General features: G+C 38.5%; 1 protein-coding gene across 1 annotated transcript; it reads right to left on the minus strand.

Moving 5' to 3' along the window:
• Positions 1–471: 471 nt before the first annotated feature.
• On the minus strand, positions 472–13,393 carry LOC115415372 (uncharacterized). The gene is made up of 3 exons (XM_030128925.1): positions 13,259–13,393; positions 2,308–2,667; positions 472–905 (listed from the first exon to the last, which is right to left on the minus strand). The coding sequence occupies exons 1-3, from the start codon at positions 13,326–13,328 to the stop codon at positions 547–549; spliced, it is 789 nt and encodes a 262-aa protein (XP_029984785.1). The 5' UTR covers positions 13,329–13,393; the 3' UTR covers positions 472–546.
• Between the last annotated feature and the right edge of the window lie 3,132 nt (positions 13,394–16,525).

Below are 16,525 nucleotides of genomic sequence, written 5' to 3' on the forward strand. Positions count from 1 at the left end.
TGACAGTCTGCTTCTATAATCACATGAGACAAAGAAAAACGTGATAAAGAACAGCACAATGGGTAATATAGGAACAGATGTGACATACCTGACAGAAAATACCCACGTAAAATAAGTAAAAGTCTTAGAAGGATTATAAGAGCAACAGCAACCAGGAGAACTGTGGCCCAGGTTGGAAAACCACCTGTGGACGACAAAAAACACCCACATTAACTCCAGCTAAGACATGATCGTATGATGACGGGCCAATTAAATCCTAACAAATCTTTAAAGACATTATCAAATACCCTAAAACCTGCTTTATATGAAGCTGAAAAGAGAGATGTGTATTATTCTGTGTACCTGTTTGACAGCTGATCATATGAAAGAGCCAGAGTTGATAAGGTGGAGTACTGACTGTAGTACTGAGTAGTGATAAGTAGTATTGACAGTAAGAGTATTGAAAAGTGTCTTTCCTACATTAGCATGAAATGGCATCAGGACATGGATCTCCATATTTAATGTTTTAGACCCAGAAGTGTGAGCTGCAGAAGAAGGTGTGTGTTTTCAGACTGGAGCTGTTTCATGTGGTCTATCCCAGCACTGACCTTGGACCACCTGGAGCAGGACTTTAGACCTCAGGACATCTCCTTCCCTGTAGACGGTGCAGATATACACACCTCCGTCTCTGTCTGTGGGGTTTTTCAGAGTCAGACTCATGTCTTTATTCATCTCTGTGCGGCCACAGTAAAACCTGGCCTGTGTTTGAAGATCATCAGCTTTATTCTGGTACACATGGACCACCACCAGTTGTGGATCAAAGTGAGTCCACTCCACTGTGGTGTCTTCAGGCAGATCAGCTGAGGCTTTACAAGGCAGCTGGATAGACTCCGCCCCCTGCTGGACCTCCACCTCCTCCTCGTCATCTGACAGGAAACAGACCACAATGATTAGAACATACAATAAAGCCCTCTAGAACTTCAACAACACACACTATTCACATTAAATGGAGACAAACAATAACAATCCAAGATGTGTTTTTTCAGTAACAGATTGACCAAAAGTTCAGCTGAACCCTTCATCCTGAACCAGTGACAAAATGGAATAATCCAGTCAGTAGCTTCTGTGCATAAACAGTCAGGGTGAAGTGGTACATGTTTGATGAAGGTTGTGTTGTGAAGAAAACAGAACTGAAATGAGCTGAATACAAAGACACATGTATGTGTGACCTCTGACCTGTGTCTACTGCAGTGGGTGTGGTTTATATCTGACCTCTGACCTGTGTCTACTGCAGTGGGTGTGGCTTATTGAGGTTTTGCACATGCGTCACATGATCATGTGGTTTTCTGTTTACGACACCATATCGGTAGGCAAGCTTTCCTTGGATCGTACAACGTGTTAAACGATGGACCTGCTAAACTCCTGTGTGCCGTTTATTACTTAGCTTTCACCAGTTATAAGTTCGGCAGAAAGACCGCTCGGTTCCATTGGTGGCAGCGGTGGTTCTGTTCTGCCGACCGCTGTTTATAGTTATTACCGCGATTAGCGTAGCTTCTCAGTATAGTTAGCCTGTGTGCCTGTTGTGGTTAGCGGCGCTGGAAAAAAAGAATTGTCATCATGTGGTACGGTGATGAAGACCCCTTTAAACCTACCAGGAGGGCTTCCCCTGGCTTATCACCCTATAGAGACAGAGTGATTGTGGATCTACCTGCTCCCTTTGCCAGCGATGGCAGCCAGAGTTTCCTCAGCTGGGTGAAGCAGCTGGAAGTGGCAGTCGGAGCTACGGCGGCCGACATCGCTGAGTTCAGCGGGGAGCTGGTCACAATACTCCCCACCCGTCTGTGACAGTCTGCTTTTCTACTACGGGACAGCCTTCCCGATGCGGTCAAGTCAAATTATGCTGCCGTGAAAGAGAAGATGGGATCGGCTTTTGGACAGAGACAGTTAATGGACCGTTTTAGAGCTAACATATCGACTCGTTCACGAGTTCCGGGGGAGAGCCTGGAGGTGTACGCGGCTGATGTGAGCCGGCTGGAGCTGGTACTCCTGTTTTTGCCTCCAAGTTGTGTGCGCATCACTGTTGTTAGTAAACACTGAAACTCATCTATGGTGCCTTTATCACAGGCAGACATACTCGCAAATAACAAAACACGCTAACACAAGTCCAAAGAAAAACACGATATAAAGCAACAGTTCTGACTTTCTGGATCCAGATAGCGTGCCTACCAATATGGCAGCGTAAACAACAATCACATGACCAGTGACATCAGCTGCAAGTCCTCAATATCTGACCTGTGTCTACTGCAGTGGGTGTGGTTTGTGTCTGACCTTTGACCTGCAGCTGTACTTGTATCAGTCTCCGTTCTTTAGTCTCCTTCCACTCGGTTTCCCATTGGAGGTTACAGGTGTAGTTGCTGCTGTCAGACAGTTGTGGTTTCTTCAGAGTGAGGCTGAAGTCTCTAGAATCCAGAGCGTTGGTCTTCATTGACGTGCGCTCACTGTAACGGTATTCCTTTTTCACATCGCCACTTTTGTCTTTAAGCAGGTGGATGACTGTTTGGTTGAGATCAGAGCGTCTCCAAACCACTGAAGGAACCTCCGGTAACATGCCAGAATACTGGTAGGGCAGCAGGACCGACTCCATCCCCTCATACGCCTGCACCACTACAGCTGATGCATGCTGGGAAACTGAGGACAGACACAGAAACAGTGTGTTCATCTGTAAATGGGACCAGAAGAACCCAGGTGAGTCCTCCTCAGTTTCCTCCTTCTGATTGTTGTTTATCATCCTTATCTGTTCCACACTCACATAAATATGGCTGGGATTTTCAACCTGAACTTTTGTCAAATTCGTCCTGTCATAACATACAGGGTGTGATTTGTTGGGGGGGATGGGGGGACCCATCCCCCCTCTGGTTTTTACATCCCTAATTCTGCTGAATGAATTTCATCCTTGGGGGGTGGACAGCTAACTAATGTAAATCCCATAAGGTTGTGTCAGTTTTCTTCCTCCTATATCCTCCAATACTGACACTAACGTTCACCTGAACTCAACTGTCACAGTCTCAGAATTCATGCACTGGGGCACCGTAAAGGGGGGGTAAATGGGACAAATTCATGGGGCCCAGCGGGAAGGGCCTCTCTCTCCAGTCTGAGGAGAGAGACTTTTCCCTTCAAGCCCCCTCGAGAGGCTCAACAGGGTCAGGTTAATCAACCCCTACATAGGGAGTCACACAGACAAATTGTGTTGAGTTTGTTTATTACTGTGTTCCATGTTCATTCCCTGTCGGTTCTTACAGGGAGGGGGAAGTGCACCAGGTTTTTGAGTGAGATGAAGGGGGAAATCACATAAATGCAAAATAGGTCTTTAAAAATAATATCATTTAATATAAATGGAGTACTCAATCCAATTAAGAGATGGAAAATATCAAAATTAAAAAAAGATAAAATCCAAGTGGCTTTCTTACAGGAAACACACCTCAATGACTCTGAACATGCTAAACTAAATAAGTCAGGATTTAAACATGTTTATTTTTCTTCCCATGTGTCGGGTAGGCGGAGAGGGGTGGCGACTCTAATAACCAGTGCTGTAAATTACGAACACATATCAGAACATAAGGATAAGGAAGGCAGATTTGTCATGATCACAGGCAAAATAGAAGGTATTATGATAAGTCTCCTTAACGTGTATGTTCCTCCGGGTAGCCACTGGTCCTTCTATAAACACATAGTCGATTTAATGACAACTAAAAGTCAAGGGATTTTAATATGTGGTGGAGATTTTAACATCCGATTAAATCCGAAAATTGACTCATCAAACGGGAAATCTGATGCAAAAAATATTAACAGAAGATTAAACACTTGGATGCGTGAAGTGGGGATTGTGGATGTATGGAGAGAGATAAACCCGACGAGCCGAGATTACTCCCATTACTCGTCCGCTCACAATGTTTACTCGCGCATTGATTACTTTTTTATGCTTAAAGGAGATCTGTTTCGGGTGGATAGCTGTGAAATAGGACTCAGTACCATTTCAGATCATGGTCCCATCCATATATCAGTTCATCTGAATAATAATAAGAAGTCCACTCTTTGGAGATTGAACTCAAACATTCTGAATAACCTAGGTATCAAAGAAAATTTGAAAAGTGAAATTAAATCATATTTGGAGATTAATGATAATGAGGAAGTGACTCCACCTATTCTCTGGGATGCGTTAAAAGCAGTGATTAGAGGTAAAATAATAGCCATCTCCTCTTATGAGAAGAAAATAAGAGAACAAAAACTTAAAAAATTAGAAGAGGACTTGAAGACACTACAGAAAGAACACGCAAAATCTCTTAAAGAGGACAATAAAAGTAAGATTATAAAAATAAAAAAAGAAATAGACGAAATAAACACTCAGGAAATCCAAAAACAAACTCCTTTTTACTAGGCAAAAATACTATGAGACAGGTGGAAAGTCACTTAAACTCCTATCCTACAGATTAAGAAAACAACAATCGGATAGAGCCATACACAAAATAAGAAACTCCTCAACAAATGAAATAGAAACTAGTTCAGAGAAAATTCAGCAGTGCTTCATAAAGTACTATAACATATTATATTCTCAACCACAGACAAACAGTGATAACCAGATTGATACCTTCCTGAACCAGATTAATCTACCAAGGATCACTGATGAACAAAATGGAAAATTAATATCTAAAATAACAAAAGAAAAAAATCAATCAGCAATTAAGAGAATGAAAGGGGGGAAGTCTCCAGGAACAGATGGTTTTTCCACTGAATGGTACAAAACAATGCAAGAGCAGCTAATTCCAACGTTATTAAAAACATTCAATTGGGTTTTGGAAAACAACCCCCCCCCCCGCCCCCCCTCATGGCAGGAAGCAGTGATTTCAATCATACTTAAGGAGGGGAAGGATAGATTGGAATGTGGGAATTATCGTCCTGTAAGTCTTTTAAACAACGACTATAAATTATTCACCTCCATATTATCTAAAAGAATAGAACTGATACTACCAGCATTAATACATAAGGACCAGACCGGCTTTGTCAGACAGAGACAGACCCAAGATAACATCAGGAAAACACTGCACGTTATGAGACAAGTTACACAACAAAGACTGGAGACACTGATTTTAAGTTTGGATGCAGAGAAAGCATTTGATTCAATGAGGTGGACATTTTTATATAAAGTACTCTCAAAATTTGGCTTCCATACATCAATAATTGACACGTTTGCAGCGCTGTAAAATAAACCAACAGCTAGAATTAAAATCAACGGAGATTTAACCAATTCGTTCATCCTGGAAAGAGGAACGAGACAAGGATGTTGCGCGTCGCCGCTCCTTTTCGCCTTGTTTATAGAACCCATGAGTCAATTGATTAGGTAGAGGTCAGATATAACGGGAGTAACAATGGCATCCGGGGAACAAAAATTGGCCCTATTTGCTAATGATTTATTAATAAGTATAACACAACCTACTCAGACACTTCCAAAATTGATGAAATTGTTAGAAGAATTTGGTTCAATCTCTGGTTATAAAATTAATATCAACAAAACTCAAGTATTAACATTTAATTATGACCCTCCCTCTTCAATCAAAACCATGTACAATTGGAGTTGGGATGCTGAGTCCATTAAATATTTAGGTGTCTCATTACCTAGGGACCTCTCAAAATTATATGACATCAATTACAACGCATTAAATTCAAAGATAAGGTCTGATATACATAGATGGAATGTTATTCCATTTTTAAGTTTAAGCTCCCGAATAGAGTCAATTAGGATGAATATTCTTCCACGGATGCTGTACCTTTTTCAATGTTTGCCAGTTAAAATACCACCTAAACAGTTTTTAGAATGGGACAGATTCATAGTGAGATATTTGTGGCAAGGGAAAAGGGCCAGAATTAAATTTAAGACGATGCAATTAAGAAAAGAAGAGGGTGGAATGGGCCTTCCCTGCTTAAAAGATTACTACCATGCAGCTCAGCTGAGACCTTTAGTCTGTCTGTGTTCACCAACATACACTGCTGCATGGAAGGAAATAGAAGGGACCATGATAAAGGGGATTCCAATGATAGCATTACTAAGTGACAGCAAATTACAAGGAGATCAGGAGATCCCAGAGGACTCTGTAACAGGCAGTTTTCTGAAATCCTGGCAAGAAATAGTTAAAATTTGTAGATTAAAAGATGCATCTAAACTTATGAGGTGGTGTGCTTATGATTCAGACTTCATATCAAATAGAACTGATGGCAGATTTAAGATATGGATTTCAAAGGGTTTAACTACTTACTATTCATTTGTCCATAAGGGGGTATTTCAGAGTTTTGAAACCCTACAGAAAGATCATAGACTGGGTAAAGAAGATTTTTTTTAGGTACGTGCAAGTGAGACATTACTTTAACAAAAATCTTAAAGTAGTGTTTAGAAAAAGGTGAGATAGGGTTCATAGAGGTGCTTATGTCATTAACTAAACCCGGAGCAAACAACAAAATTATTTCCAAATTATATAATGCCATACAATTGTCTAAACAAGAAAATACAGAATACATAAAGAATAAATGGGAAAAAGAAGTGAAGGTAAAAATTACACAGGAGAGCTGGGAGAAAATATGCCAACTACAATGGTTCTCAACTGGGTCAAACACATGGCGCAAGTTCTGCTGGAAAAACATTGCAAGATTTTTTGTCACACCCACTCAGAAGCAACATCAAGGAAGCTTGTTGGAGACTTTGTGGAACTAATGGAGCCAATCACTTCCATATTTTTTGGGACTGCCCGGTTATAAGACCTTACTGGAAAGAGATTCACAAACACATACAAAATGTATTTGATGTAAACATTCTGTTTAAATGTGAAACCATGTATTTGGGCAATCTACAGTTTGAGTCATGGAACTTTAAAGACAAAAAATTATTAGCTATACTGTTGGCAGCCAGTAAGAAATGTGTCACGAGGAAATGGTTAAAAGTAGAACCACCCACCATTGATGAATGGATTGGAATTGTCTATGAGATTTAAGTTATGGGGAAGATATCCTTCTCCCTCAAAGTTGAAAAAGAAAAATTTTATATTATCTGGTCCAAATGGACTGAGTACATAAAACCAGCCAGATCTGATTTCATCTGATCATATTTGTGATGTGTGCTTTGTGTGAATCTATTCGCTGTTATGTGAAACTGAGATTGTTGAGGTGGTGCGCTCCCCTGTTCTGTTCTGTTTTGTTGTATAAATGTTTCACCAGAAATTAACGGTCCATAAAGGAAAATTCTAGAAGGGCAATATGGATATAAGTGATGAAACTTTCTGTATTCACCCTATTACATATATATAGATATATATGTATATTTTTTATCTTTATTAATGATTAAGGCTGTAATTAATGTATGTAAAGGACATTTGCCTTTCCAATAAAAAGATAATTAAAAAAAAAAAAAAAAAATTCATGGGGCCCAGCATTTGTGTGTCCAGTGGATACAGGTTAGAAGTTCTGAAAATTTCGTTTAAGATCTGCTGTATAATAGAGGAATAGAACCAGGGAGTTGGACGTTGAAAGTACACTCTAAAAAATGATATGCTGGCTCAATGTAAAAAATTGATGTAACAATTTCCATTAATCTTTTTAAGCTATTTCAACTTGGTCATATTTGTGTAAATGCCACAAGACTTCTCTAGTTAGGCAAACTCTATTACTTTAGTACAAACAACATGATTTGCTTTGTACTCTATAAGTTTAATTAAGTCAAACCAACTTAATTTTAATTGTGTCAAAACTACTCCATTTAATTATACTGACTTATTGTTTTACTTTTATTCTACTAAACAATGTCCATGCAAATTGTTACCTTAGTTTTTTGAGTAGGTCTAACTTATTTCTGTATGTCAGAATAACTTACACATAGACCTTACAGTTTCGTGATCAAACTGATTAATATATCCTAATGCATCTCATTTACCAGAATAAGCTACAAGTTGTCATTTCAATTACTCACAATGCTATAGCCTCTATATAATAAATAACACTAATGTGTATTTGTTAGGGAATGAGGAATTACATCGAACAAAATAATTACAAGTGTTGATAAACAGGAAAGGCATTGTTTGGCCTGTGGCTCTGACTCATGGTGCAGTTCTATAAAAATACAAAAATAAACACAAAAAGGCCAATAAACATTAACATGCACACATTAACTCCAAATTAACACCAACACCACAACCCTGCTGAACCCCTGCACAGAAAGTAACACAGTTTCAACACTATACCCAATACCCACAATGCAATGTGGCAAACACGCCAATATATATACTACCATTTTAAATTAGAAAGCAGTAAAACATGTGCTATCCAGTCCTTGCATAATTAAAACTACTGTTGCAGAAATTCAGGGCCAGTTAATAACCATAACACCATTCCGCTTCCGTAAAACAAAATCTAACAGACTAATGTTATGGTGGAATTGCTACGTCAATTAGCTAAAAGTCTTACGTTACTAGCTTAAATGTTGCCACCTCTAACTGAGGAAAAGACTTTAGAGTGGTGTAAAAAACATTTTTTGTCATTTGTGTTGATTAGCTGTTGTGAATAAAACGAAGCTAAATTCTACTTATCCAGCCTTAACGTTTAGTGAAGTTCTGTGTAAAATCATGTTTCTCCCTTTTCTTTCTGTGCTTCCCTCCATTTCTTCTGGCAGGTGCGGTCTGTCAGTAAAACATATGAGGGGCCATATGGGACATTATTCAGAATGACCATTCACACACACATGTGAAATGCACTCACACACACACGTGAAAACGCACACATACACATGTGAAATGCACTCACACACACATATGAAAACACACACATACACATATGAAACGCCGCTTTCCTCCAACAAAAAGAGGAGTAGATGACTTAAGTTGATACGGTAAGTTGGATCTCAAATGAACATTACAGCTTAGTGTAGGCTAGCGTCAGTTGCTAACATTAGCTACTAATACTAGCGCTAAACGTTAGCTTATATAACGTTACCTGTCTACATGTAACTTTGGGTGTATTCACACCTACCACGTTTGGTCCGGACCAGAGTTCGTTTCCCCAGAAAGTCCGGACTTTTTTTTCGGTGTGAATACAAACATGCAAACTCTGATTCGAACCAAACAAGCGTACCAAGACCACCTAGAAGAGGTGGTCTCGGTCCGCTTCCAAACGGACTCTGGGCTGGTTCACTTCTGGTGTGAATATAACCGACCTCGACCCGAACCAAACCAAGGAATCTTGAGCCTTTTTGTGCTTGACGAGCCACCGTAGCCGCTGGAAGTAGCCGAGGTTTACGGGTGGTCAGAGCTAATAGTAGCAGCTATGAGCTGTGGACAGTCGTGGAGCAATGAGGAAATTTAATATGTCTTTGACATTTGGTCAGATGCCCATATTACGAAACTGGCTCCGACTGAGCTTTTCATGAGTGTTAACATTATTTTCGTAAATTTGTGTCTGTAAAAAAACAATTTATATTCCGAAAATGATAACTGTATGTAGGAGCATCACGTGTATTTTCATCAACACCGGCCCTCTCTGATTCACCCCACCCCCGACTTTTCTGTCCAATGCCAGCGCAGTTCGTCACATGCGTGCTTCTGTTCACGCATTTTGGTCCACTAGCAAAAAGTGCAGTGTGAATGCGATCCGACCCAAATGAAAAAAATAAAGTCTGCATTTGATCCGAATCAAATAAGCAGACCAAAGAACTTTTCAGGTGTGAATACACCCTTTAAAGCAAAATTGTGTGTATGTGTGTGAGTTGTCGGTTACGTTGTCAACTAACCATTTGGTACTTATTCCATATAGCTAATTAAATGCTAACTTAGCTTTATTGCTAACACCCTTAAGTTCACTAGCTACTCGATCTCACTAATGCTAATCGCTTAAACTAGCTCATATAACTAACTCAATTATAAAAGTTAGTTTAATGCCAGGTGGAAGTCTGATGGGGAAAGTTCAGGGGTCAGTGAAAAAGAGGAGCTACGAGGTTGAAGTGAGAGCAAGTAGCTAGCGGACTTAAGGGTGTTGGCATTGGCAATAAAGCTAATGTTACTGTACCTGAGTAACGTTAGCATTTAATTAGCTATATTAGAATAAGTACCATGTGGTTAGTCGACAACATAACTGACACACATAATTTTGCTTTAAAGGTACATATAGACAGGTAACATTATAGAAGCTAACGTTTAGCGCTAGTACTAGTAGCTAACGTTAGCTACTGATGCTAGCCTACACTAAGCTGTATTTATCATTTGAGATCCAACTTCAGCCATGTTCTCTTCTTTTTGTCGGAGGAAAGCGGAAATGAGAGTGTTTTATTTACATCATTTCTGTTGTTACAACATGGGACACAGCACTGCACCATTTTACAACATTTTGAATATCCCACGATTTGACACTGACGTCCAGCAACCGACTTCTACGACACAGTCGGTCTGACCTGTAGACAACCACCTAGCAACATCCAGGCATATCTGCAGATGAAGGAAGAAGGAGATCCCCGGGGAGCTCCGGAGATGTTGCCAGCTTGACGTGAGGGAAGAAGCCTTGTGAGGTGGTTGTCTACGGTCCCACCCACTGTGTCGAAGAGGTCGGTTGCTGGCCATCTGTAGACCTATTTGCCGTCTGTAGACCTGTTTGCCGTCTGTAGACTTATTTGCCAGAGCTGTCAGTGTCTGTGCAGAAGCTAACAAATTATATAGCAATGTCACTGCTTCAGATAAATTGTTTGCTGACATCAGTACGAGCCGAGCCTGCAACTGTTTAATCTACTGATAGCCGAATAAAACAGGAAATATGCCAGTAAACAATAGGCCCTTTCCCACCGCAGGAACTTTTGCAGGAACTTTCTGTATTACCCTGAACTTTCAAAGTTCCTGGTGCATTTCCACCGAAAATTACCCTGGTCACTGACCCGCCCCCGGCCCCGAATTTACCCCGAAGAAGTTCCTGGTACAGAGGTAGTACTTTCCAGATTACCAGGAACTTTAAGGGGTGGAGCTGTGTTCTGGAGAAGGCTGAGTGGTGGACTAGACTCGCAGCATTTCCGCATTCTGTTCACCGCCAATATTTAACTCATTTAATTTCTACAAGCTTTGTATTTTGATAATTCAGAAAATGGACCAAAAGAGAAGCTACAACAAGTGGACGGACGACGAGGAAATTCAGACGGACTTTGAATTGCCGACATGAAACGACAGAGTAAAAGGTGTCGGAGCCAAATATAAGATACAAGCCTAAAGAAATACGAGTAAAGAAGAAGAAATTTATGTAGGATTAAAAGAAACTAAAGGACCACGACGGTTGCCGTGGATCTGACTGTTGAACAAACCAATGGTCTGTATATGACCGAAATATTCACTGTTTAGTTGGTTCCATGCTGTAACAGTAGTCGGAGGCATCAGCTGTTTTAGACAACAGTGAAGTCCAGTTAACCTAACACTAACTGGTCAACAGTCTGACACTAAACCTAAATCTGAGAACTGGGTGTATTCATGTTGTCGCCGTGAGCTGAACACCGATTTATTCTGTATGTTTGTTATTTCCACCTGAAATGGACCGGACGGACTCACCTCTTTTTCTGAACCTGTGGCTTGTTTGTGTCCTGGTCCATCATCTACTGTTGTTTACAACAGCCCAGGTCAGACAGGTCACATGACACATCACACTGGTAGGAATCTGTCATCATGTCTTCTGGGATTCATTTATGTATTTTTATTACTTTTCCTGTAGGAAAGCGAAAAAGGGACCAGGACCATGGAGTTCCAGACCGGCTGTCCTGGACTAGCTGGACCACACCCTGGTCCAAAAGCCTGAACCTTTCACATGTGTTTATTTCCCTTTTAATCTCAAGGCACCTCATTTATTTATTTATTTATTTATTTAATTTAATTTAATTTAATTTAATTTTGTTTTTTGCACCTTTTGTTTCAATTTTTAATTTAAAAAAATCTAACCTAAAACCGTCTGTTCATTTACAAGGCATCACAATATAAGTATAAGTACTTTTATCAGTCATTTACAGTTGAATTAAATGCAGGCATTTGAGTAAACCTGTCTGACTTTAGGGTTGAACCTGGACTATATCTATAAAACAATAGAAATGAAACAGAAACATCCATCACAATGAAAGTTAGATGTGATTTAGTTTAAGGAATGAGAAGTTGAAAATACATGTTCTACCATTTTTAAATACAAATTAAGGATATATAATGATGGTTAACTTCTTTTAAAATGTACTCCAGATGGATAAAGTGATTCAACAACCAGTAAAATGTTAAACCCAACCCATCCACTTACAGTACTGTGTCATTTTATTGAAGTAGAGCTGAGTTTGTGAATGGACATGAACTGGACTACAGTTTCTGCTACTGCTCCCTCATACATCATCAACCTGATTTGAATAAATTACCCTGAACTTTCGGGTTCGGTGGAAACGCAATTACCAGGAAATCTTTTACCCCAAAAAGTTCCTGGTAAATAAGTTCCTGGGCCTTTTGGTGGGAAAGGGCCTAAAATAAAACTGGGGTGGGGGGGGGGTTATCTGGTTTCCTCTTCTCTACCTTCCTGTTCAAGTGAAAAATATATGTTTGAGAAAGTATTTCCCGTGTGTGTGTGTGTTTTCACATGTCTGTGTGAATGCATTTCAAATGTGTGTGTGTGTGTGTTTTCATGTGTGTGTGAATGCTAATTCTGAATTTTGTCCCATACGGCCCCTCATAAAAACATGTTCAGGCTCGTCAGCTTTGTACTCAGCTTTTAGAGGAAGTTTTTTTAAACTGTAGGAACTTAATATACTTCTATGTTAAGTTAAGGCAGAAATATCTGTTCAAAATCGATATGTTACTAAGTTCAGACTGTTTTCCTTATTTTTCATTTAGACCAACTTAATAAAATCACTTATCAGCTGATTACAATGCATACATGTAACAAACCGAATTTTTTAAGCAGAAAAACTGATTTTAAGCTTAACTTCCTAACCCCGTGAATCATCAAGTTTCACTTTGGTTTCATTAGTGACGTCAGTGATGGACCGCACCCTCACTTATCGCATATTACTGCCCGCCCCCCCTTTTTATCTGCCTTCAAATTATCCACAGTTGGTCTGTTTTCCTCTCAGAAACATCGTCTGTGAAACATTTGATGTATTTGAGTAAAATGTCCCAGACCCCTCACAGTGCAGTAACAGTACAGACCTGCTGCAGCAGATGACACAGAGGAGGGCTGTTTATGTTTGTCTTACCGTGGATGAGGATCACAAACACCACCAACACTTCCATCTTCCTGCACAAAGTCCACAGCTGTAGTTTCATGTCCTTGTGACTGAACTGAAGCAGGTTTCAGAAGCACACATGTGTCACTGCACTGCTTCCACTCAGCTCCACTGTGCACTGGTTCTAGGGATGGGCAGAAGATGCCGAGGGGTATGGAATCACAGGAGTGCCAAAATTAAAAGGAAATAAATGTGGAAATAAAAAGAGAATCAATAAAAGAAATTTGGAAATAAAAAGAGAATCAATAAAAGAAATGTGGAAATAAAGAGAATCAATAAAAGAAATTTGGAAATAAAGAGAATCAATAAAAGAAATTTGGAAATAAAAAGAGAATCAATAAAAGAAATTTGGAAATAAAAAGAGAATCAATAAAAGAAATGTGGAAATAAAGAGAATCAATAAAAGAAATTTGGAAATAAAGAGAATCAATAAAAGAAATTTGGAAATAAAAAGAGAATCAATAAAAGAAATTTGGAAATAAAAAGAGAATAATGCTTGTAATGCCATATATGTCTTATTGTGTGGAAATATGGGGCAATGTGTATAAGACTAATTTAGACCCAATAATTAAACTCCAAAAAAAAGCTATTAGAGTCATAAACAAAGCTGGTTATCTCCAATCAAGTAATCCACTTTTTGTAGAATCTGGTTTGCTAAAATTTCTTGACATTGTATATTTAAAAACAATGGAATTTATGTTTCACGTTAAAAGTAAAAACCTTCCTTTTTGTATTCAGAAAATCTTTAAGTTAAGAAAAGGACATTATAATTTAAGAGGGATGTTTGTGTTTGAAAAGTGTAAAGTAAGAACAAACGTTAAATATCACAGTGTTTCAGTTATTGGTGTCAAGCTATGGAACGAATTGAAGGATGAAGTGAAATTGTGTAGCTCACTGTTGAGTTTCAAAAAGAATTTAATTGGTCAAATTATGAAGGGCTATGAGAGTAATATGTTTACAAAATAACTTATTACACTGAATGTAGTATAATTTAAGTTTAAGTATTTATCTGTTGCAACTTAAGGTGTGGACATGGACTAAGGGTGTAAATAGGAGAAGCAGAAATAAGCCTCCGGCTTCAGCTTCTTCCTTTTTCAGTTACAAAATGTGTTAATTTTATGCTTGTTTGTTTCTTTTTTAATATGTAGGTGTTTTGTTTTGTTGTCTTTTTTATATGTGTGTGTTTTGTATCTTAACTGAAATAAATAAAACATTCAATAAAAACATTCAGAATCAATAAAAGAAATGTGGAAATAAAGAGAATCAATAAAAGAAATTTGGAAATAAAGAGAATCAATAAAAGAAATTTGGAAATAAAAAGAGAATCAATAAAAGAAATTTGGAAATAAAAGGAGAATCAATAAAATAATTTTGGAAATAAAAAGAGAATCAATAAAAGAAATTTGGAAATAAAAAGAGAATCAATACAAGAATCAATAATAAAAAAATATGCAAATGCAGTCATATCATTGCTTTTGCTTATTCCATTTTGACGTTGTCTTTTCCATTTACGTTTTGTCATTGCTTTTACCTGATGGCTCAAGCTGTCAATCAAATGGCTGTGGGCGGGTCTTTCTGTCCAGGCTAACTAGTCGATACCTGATCAGACAATTCCGGCTTGACAGTGGCTATGCAATAGCTCTGTTTATGTGTTAGCTCTCAGCGCGGGAGACCAGAAGTAGCGTCACGGACAAGACGTAGACACACATACACATTTATCTGTAGTAAAAAGAGGGAAAGTTAAATATGGTTGACGTGGACAAATTGAGAAGAGGTGTTCAACGAGAATTATTAGCAATTGCTCGGTATGTGGAAGAAAATTTTCCAACGGACTATATTTTAAGGTTGGTGGAAGATGTAATGGAAAGTCTTGGAGAAATATCTGCACTGACGAATACAGACATGGTTCTAGTTGACACGTGTATGTGTGTCTACGTCCTGTCCGTGACGCTACTTCTGGTCTCCCGCGCTGAGAGCTAACACATAAACAGAGCTACTGCAAAGCCACTGTCAAGCCAGAATCGTCTGATCAGGTATCGACTAGTTAGCCTGGACAGAAAGACCCGCCCACAGCCATTTGATTGACAGCTTGAGCCATCAGGTAAAAGCAATGACAATAAGCAAATGGAAAAGACAATGTCAAAACGCAAATGGAAAAGACAATGTCAAAAAGCAAATGGAAAAGACAATGTCAAAACGCAAATGGAAAAGACAATGTCAAAACGCAAATGGTAAAGACAATGTCAAAACGCAAATGGTAAAGACAATGTCAAAAAGCAAATGGTAAAGACAATGTCAAAACGCAAATGGTAAAGACAATGTCAAAACGCAAATGGTAAAGACAATGTCAAAAAGCAAATGGAAAAGACAATGTCAAAACGCAAATGGAAAAGACAATGTCAAAAAGCAAATGGAAAAGACAATGTCAAAAAGCAAATGGTAAAGACAATGTCAAAACGCAAATGGAAAAGACAATGTCAAAAAGCAAATGGAAAAGACAATGTCAAAACGCAAATGGAAAAGACAATGTCAAAAAGCAAATGGAAAAGACAATGTCAAAACGCAAATGGTAAAGACAATGTCAAAACGCAAATGGTAAAGACAATGTCAAAACGCAAATGGAAAAGACAATGTCAAAAAGCAAATGGAAAAGACAATGTCAAAAAGCAAATGGAAAAGACAATGTCAAAACGCAAATGGTAAAGACAATGTCAAAAAGCAAATGGAAAAGACAATGTCAAAACGCAAATGGAAAAGACAATGTCAAAAAGCAAATGGAAAAGACAATGTCAAAACGCAAATGGTAAAGACAATGTCAAAACGCAAATGGTAAAGACAATGTCAAAAAGCAAATGGAAAAGACAATGTCAAAACGCAAATGGAAAAGACAATGTCAAAACGCAAATGGAAAAGACAATGTCAAAATGGAATAAGCAAAAGCAATGATATGACTGCATTCGTATATTTTTTATTATTGATTCTTGTATTGATTCTCTTTTTATTTCCAAATTTCTTTTATTGATTCTCTTTTTATTTCCAAAATTATTTTATTGATTCTCTTTTTATTTCCACATTTATTTCCTTTTAATTTTGGCACTCCTGTGATTCCATAGAGGCAGAGCTTGTGTCAGAACAACAGCGGCACGTGATGACGCACGAAGCTTCGAACGTCATCGCTGCTTCTCCTCGCGCTTCATTGCTTCAAAATGTTGGAAAACTATTGTCAAGAAAAAATGG

The sequence above is a fragment of the Sphaeramia orbicularis genome, chromosome 3 (genome assembly GCF_902148855.1).
Source record: "Sphaeramia orbicularis chromosome 3, fSphaOr1.1, whole genome shotgun sequence".
Lineage (NCBI taxonomy): Eukaryota > Metazoa > Chordata > Actinopteri > Kurtiformes > Apogonidae > Sphaeramia > Sphaeramia orbicularis.

Bases quoted from the DNA above. Each gene is read 5' to 3' on its own strand.
- LOC115415372 (XM_030128925.1), bottom strand. From the start codon at position 13,328: ATGAAACTACAGCTGTGGACTTTGTGCAGGAAGATGGAAGTGTTGGTG. The intron at 2,668-13,258 runs GTAAGACAAACA...GTCTGTCCTCAG, and splicing joins GTTTGTGATCCTCATCCACG to TTTCCCAGCATGCATCAGCT. The intron at 906-2,307 runs GTCAGACACAAA...GTTTCCTGTCAG, and splicing joins AGTACAGCTGCAGGTCAAAG to ATGACGAGGAGGAGGTGGAG.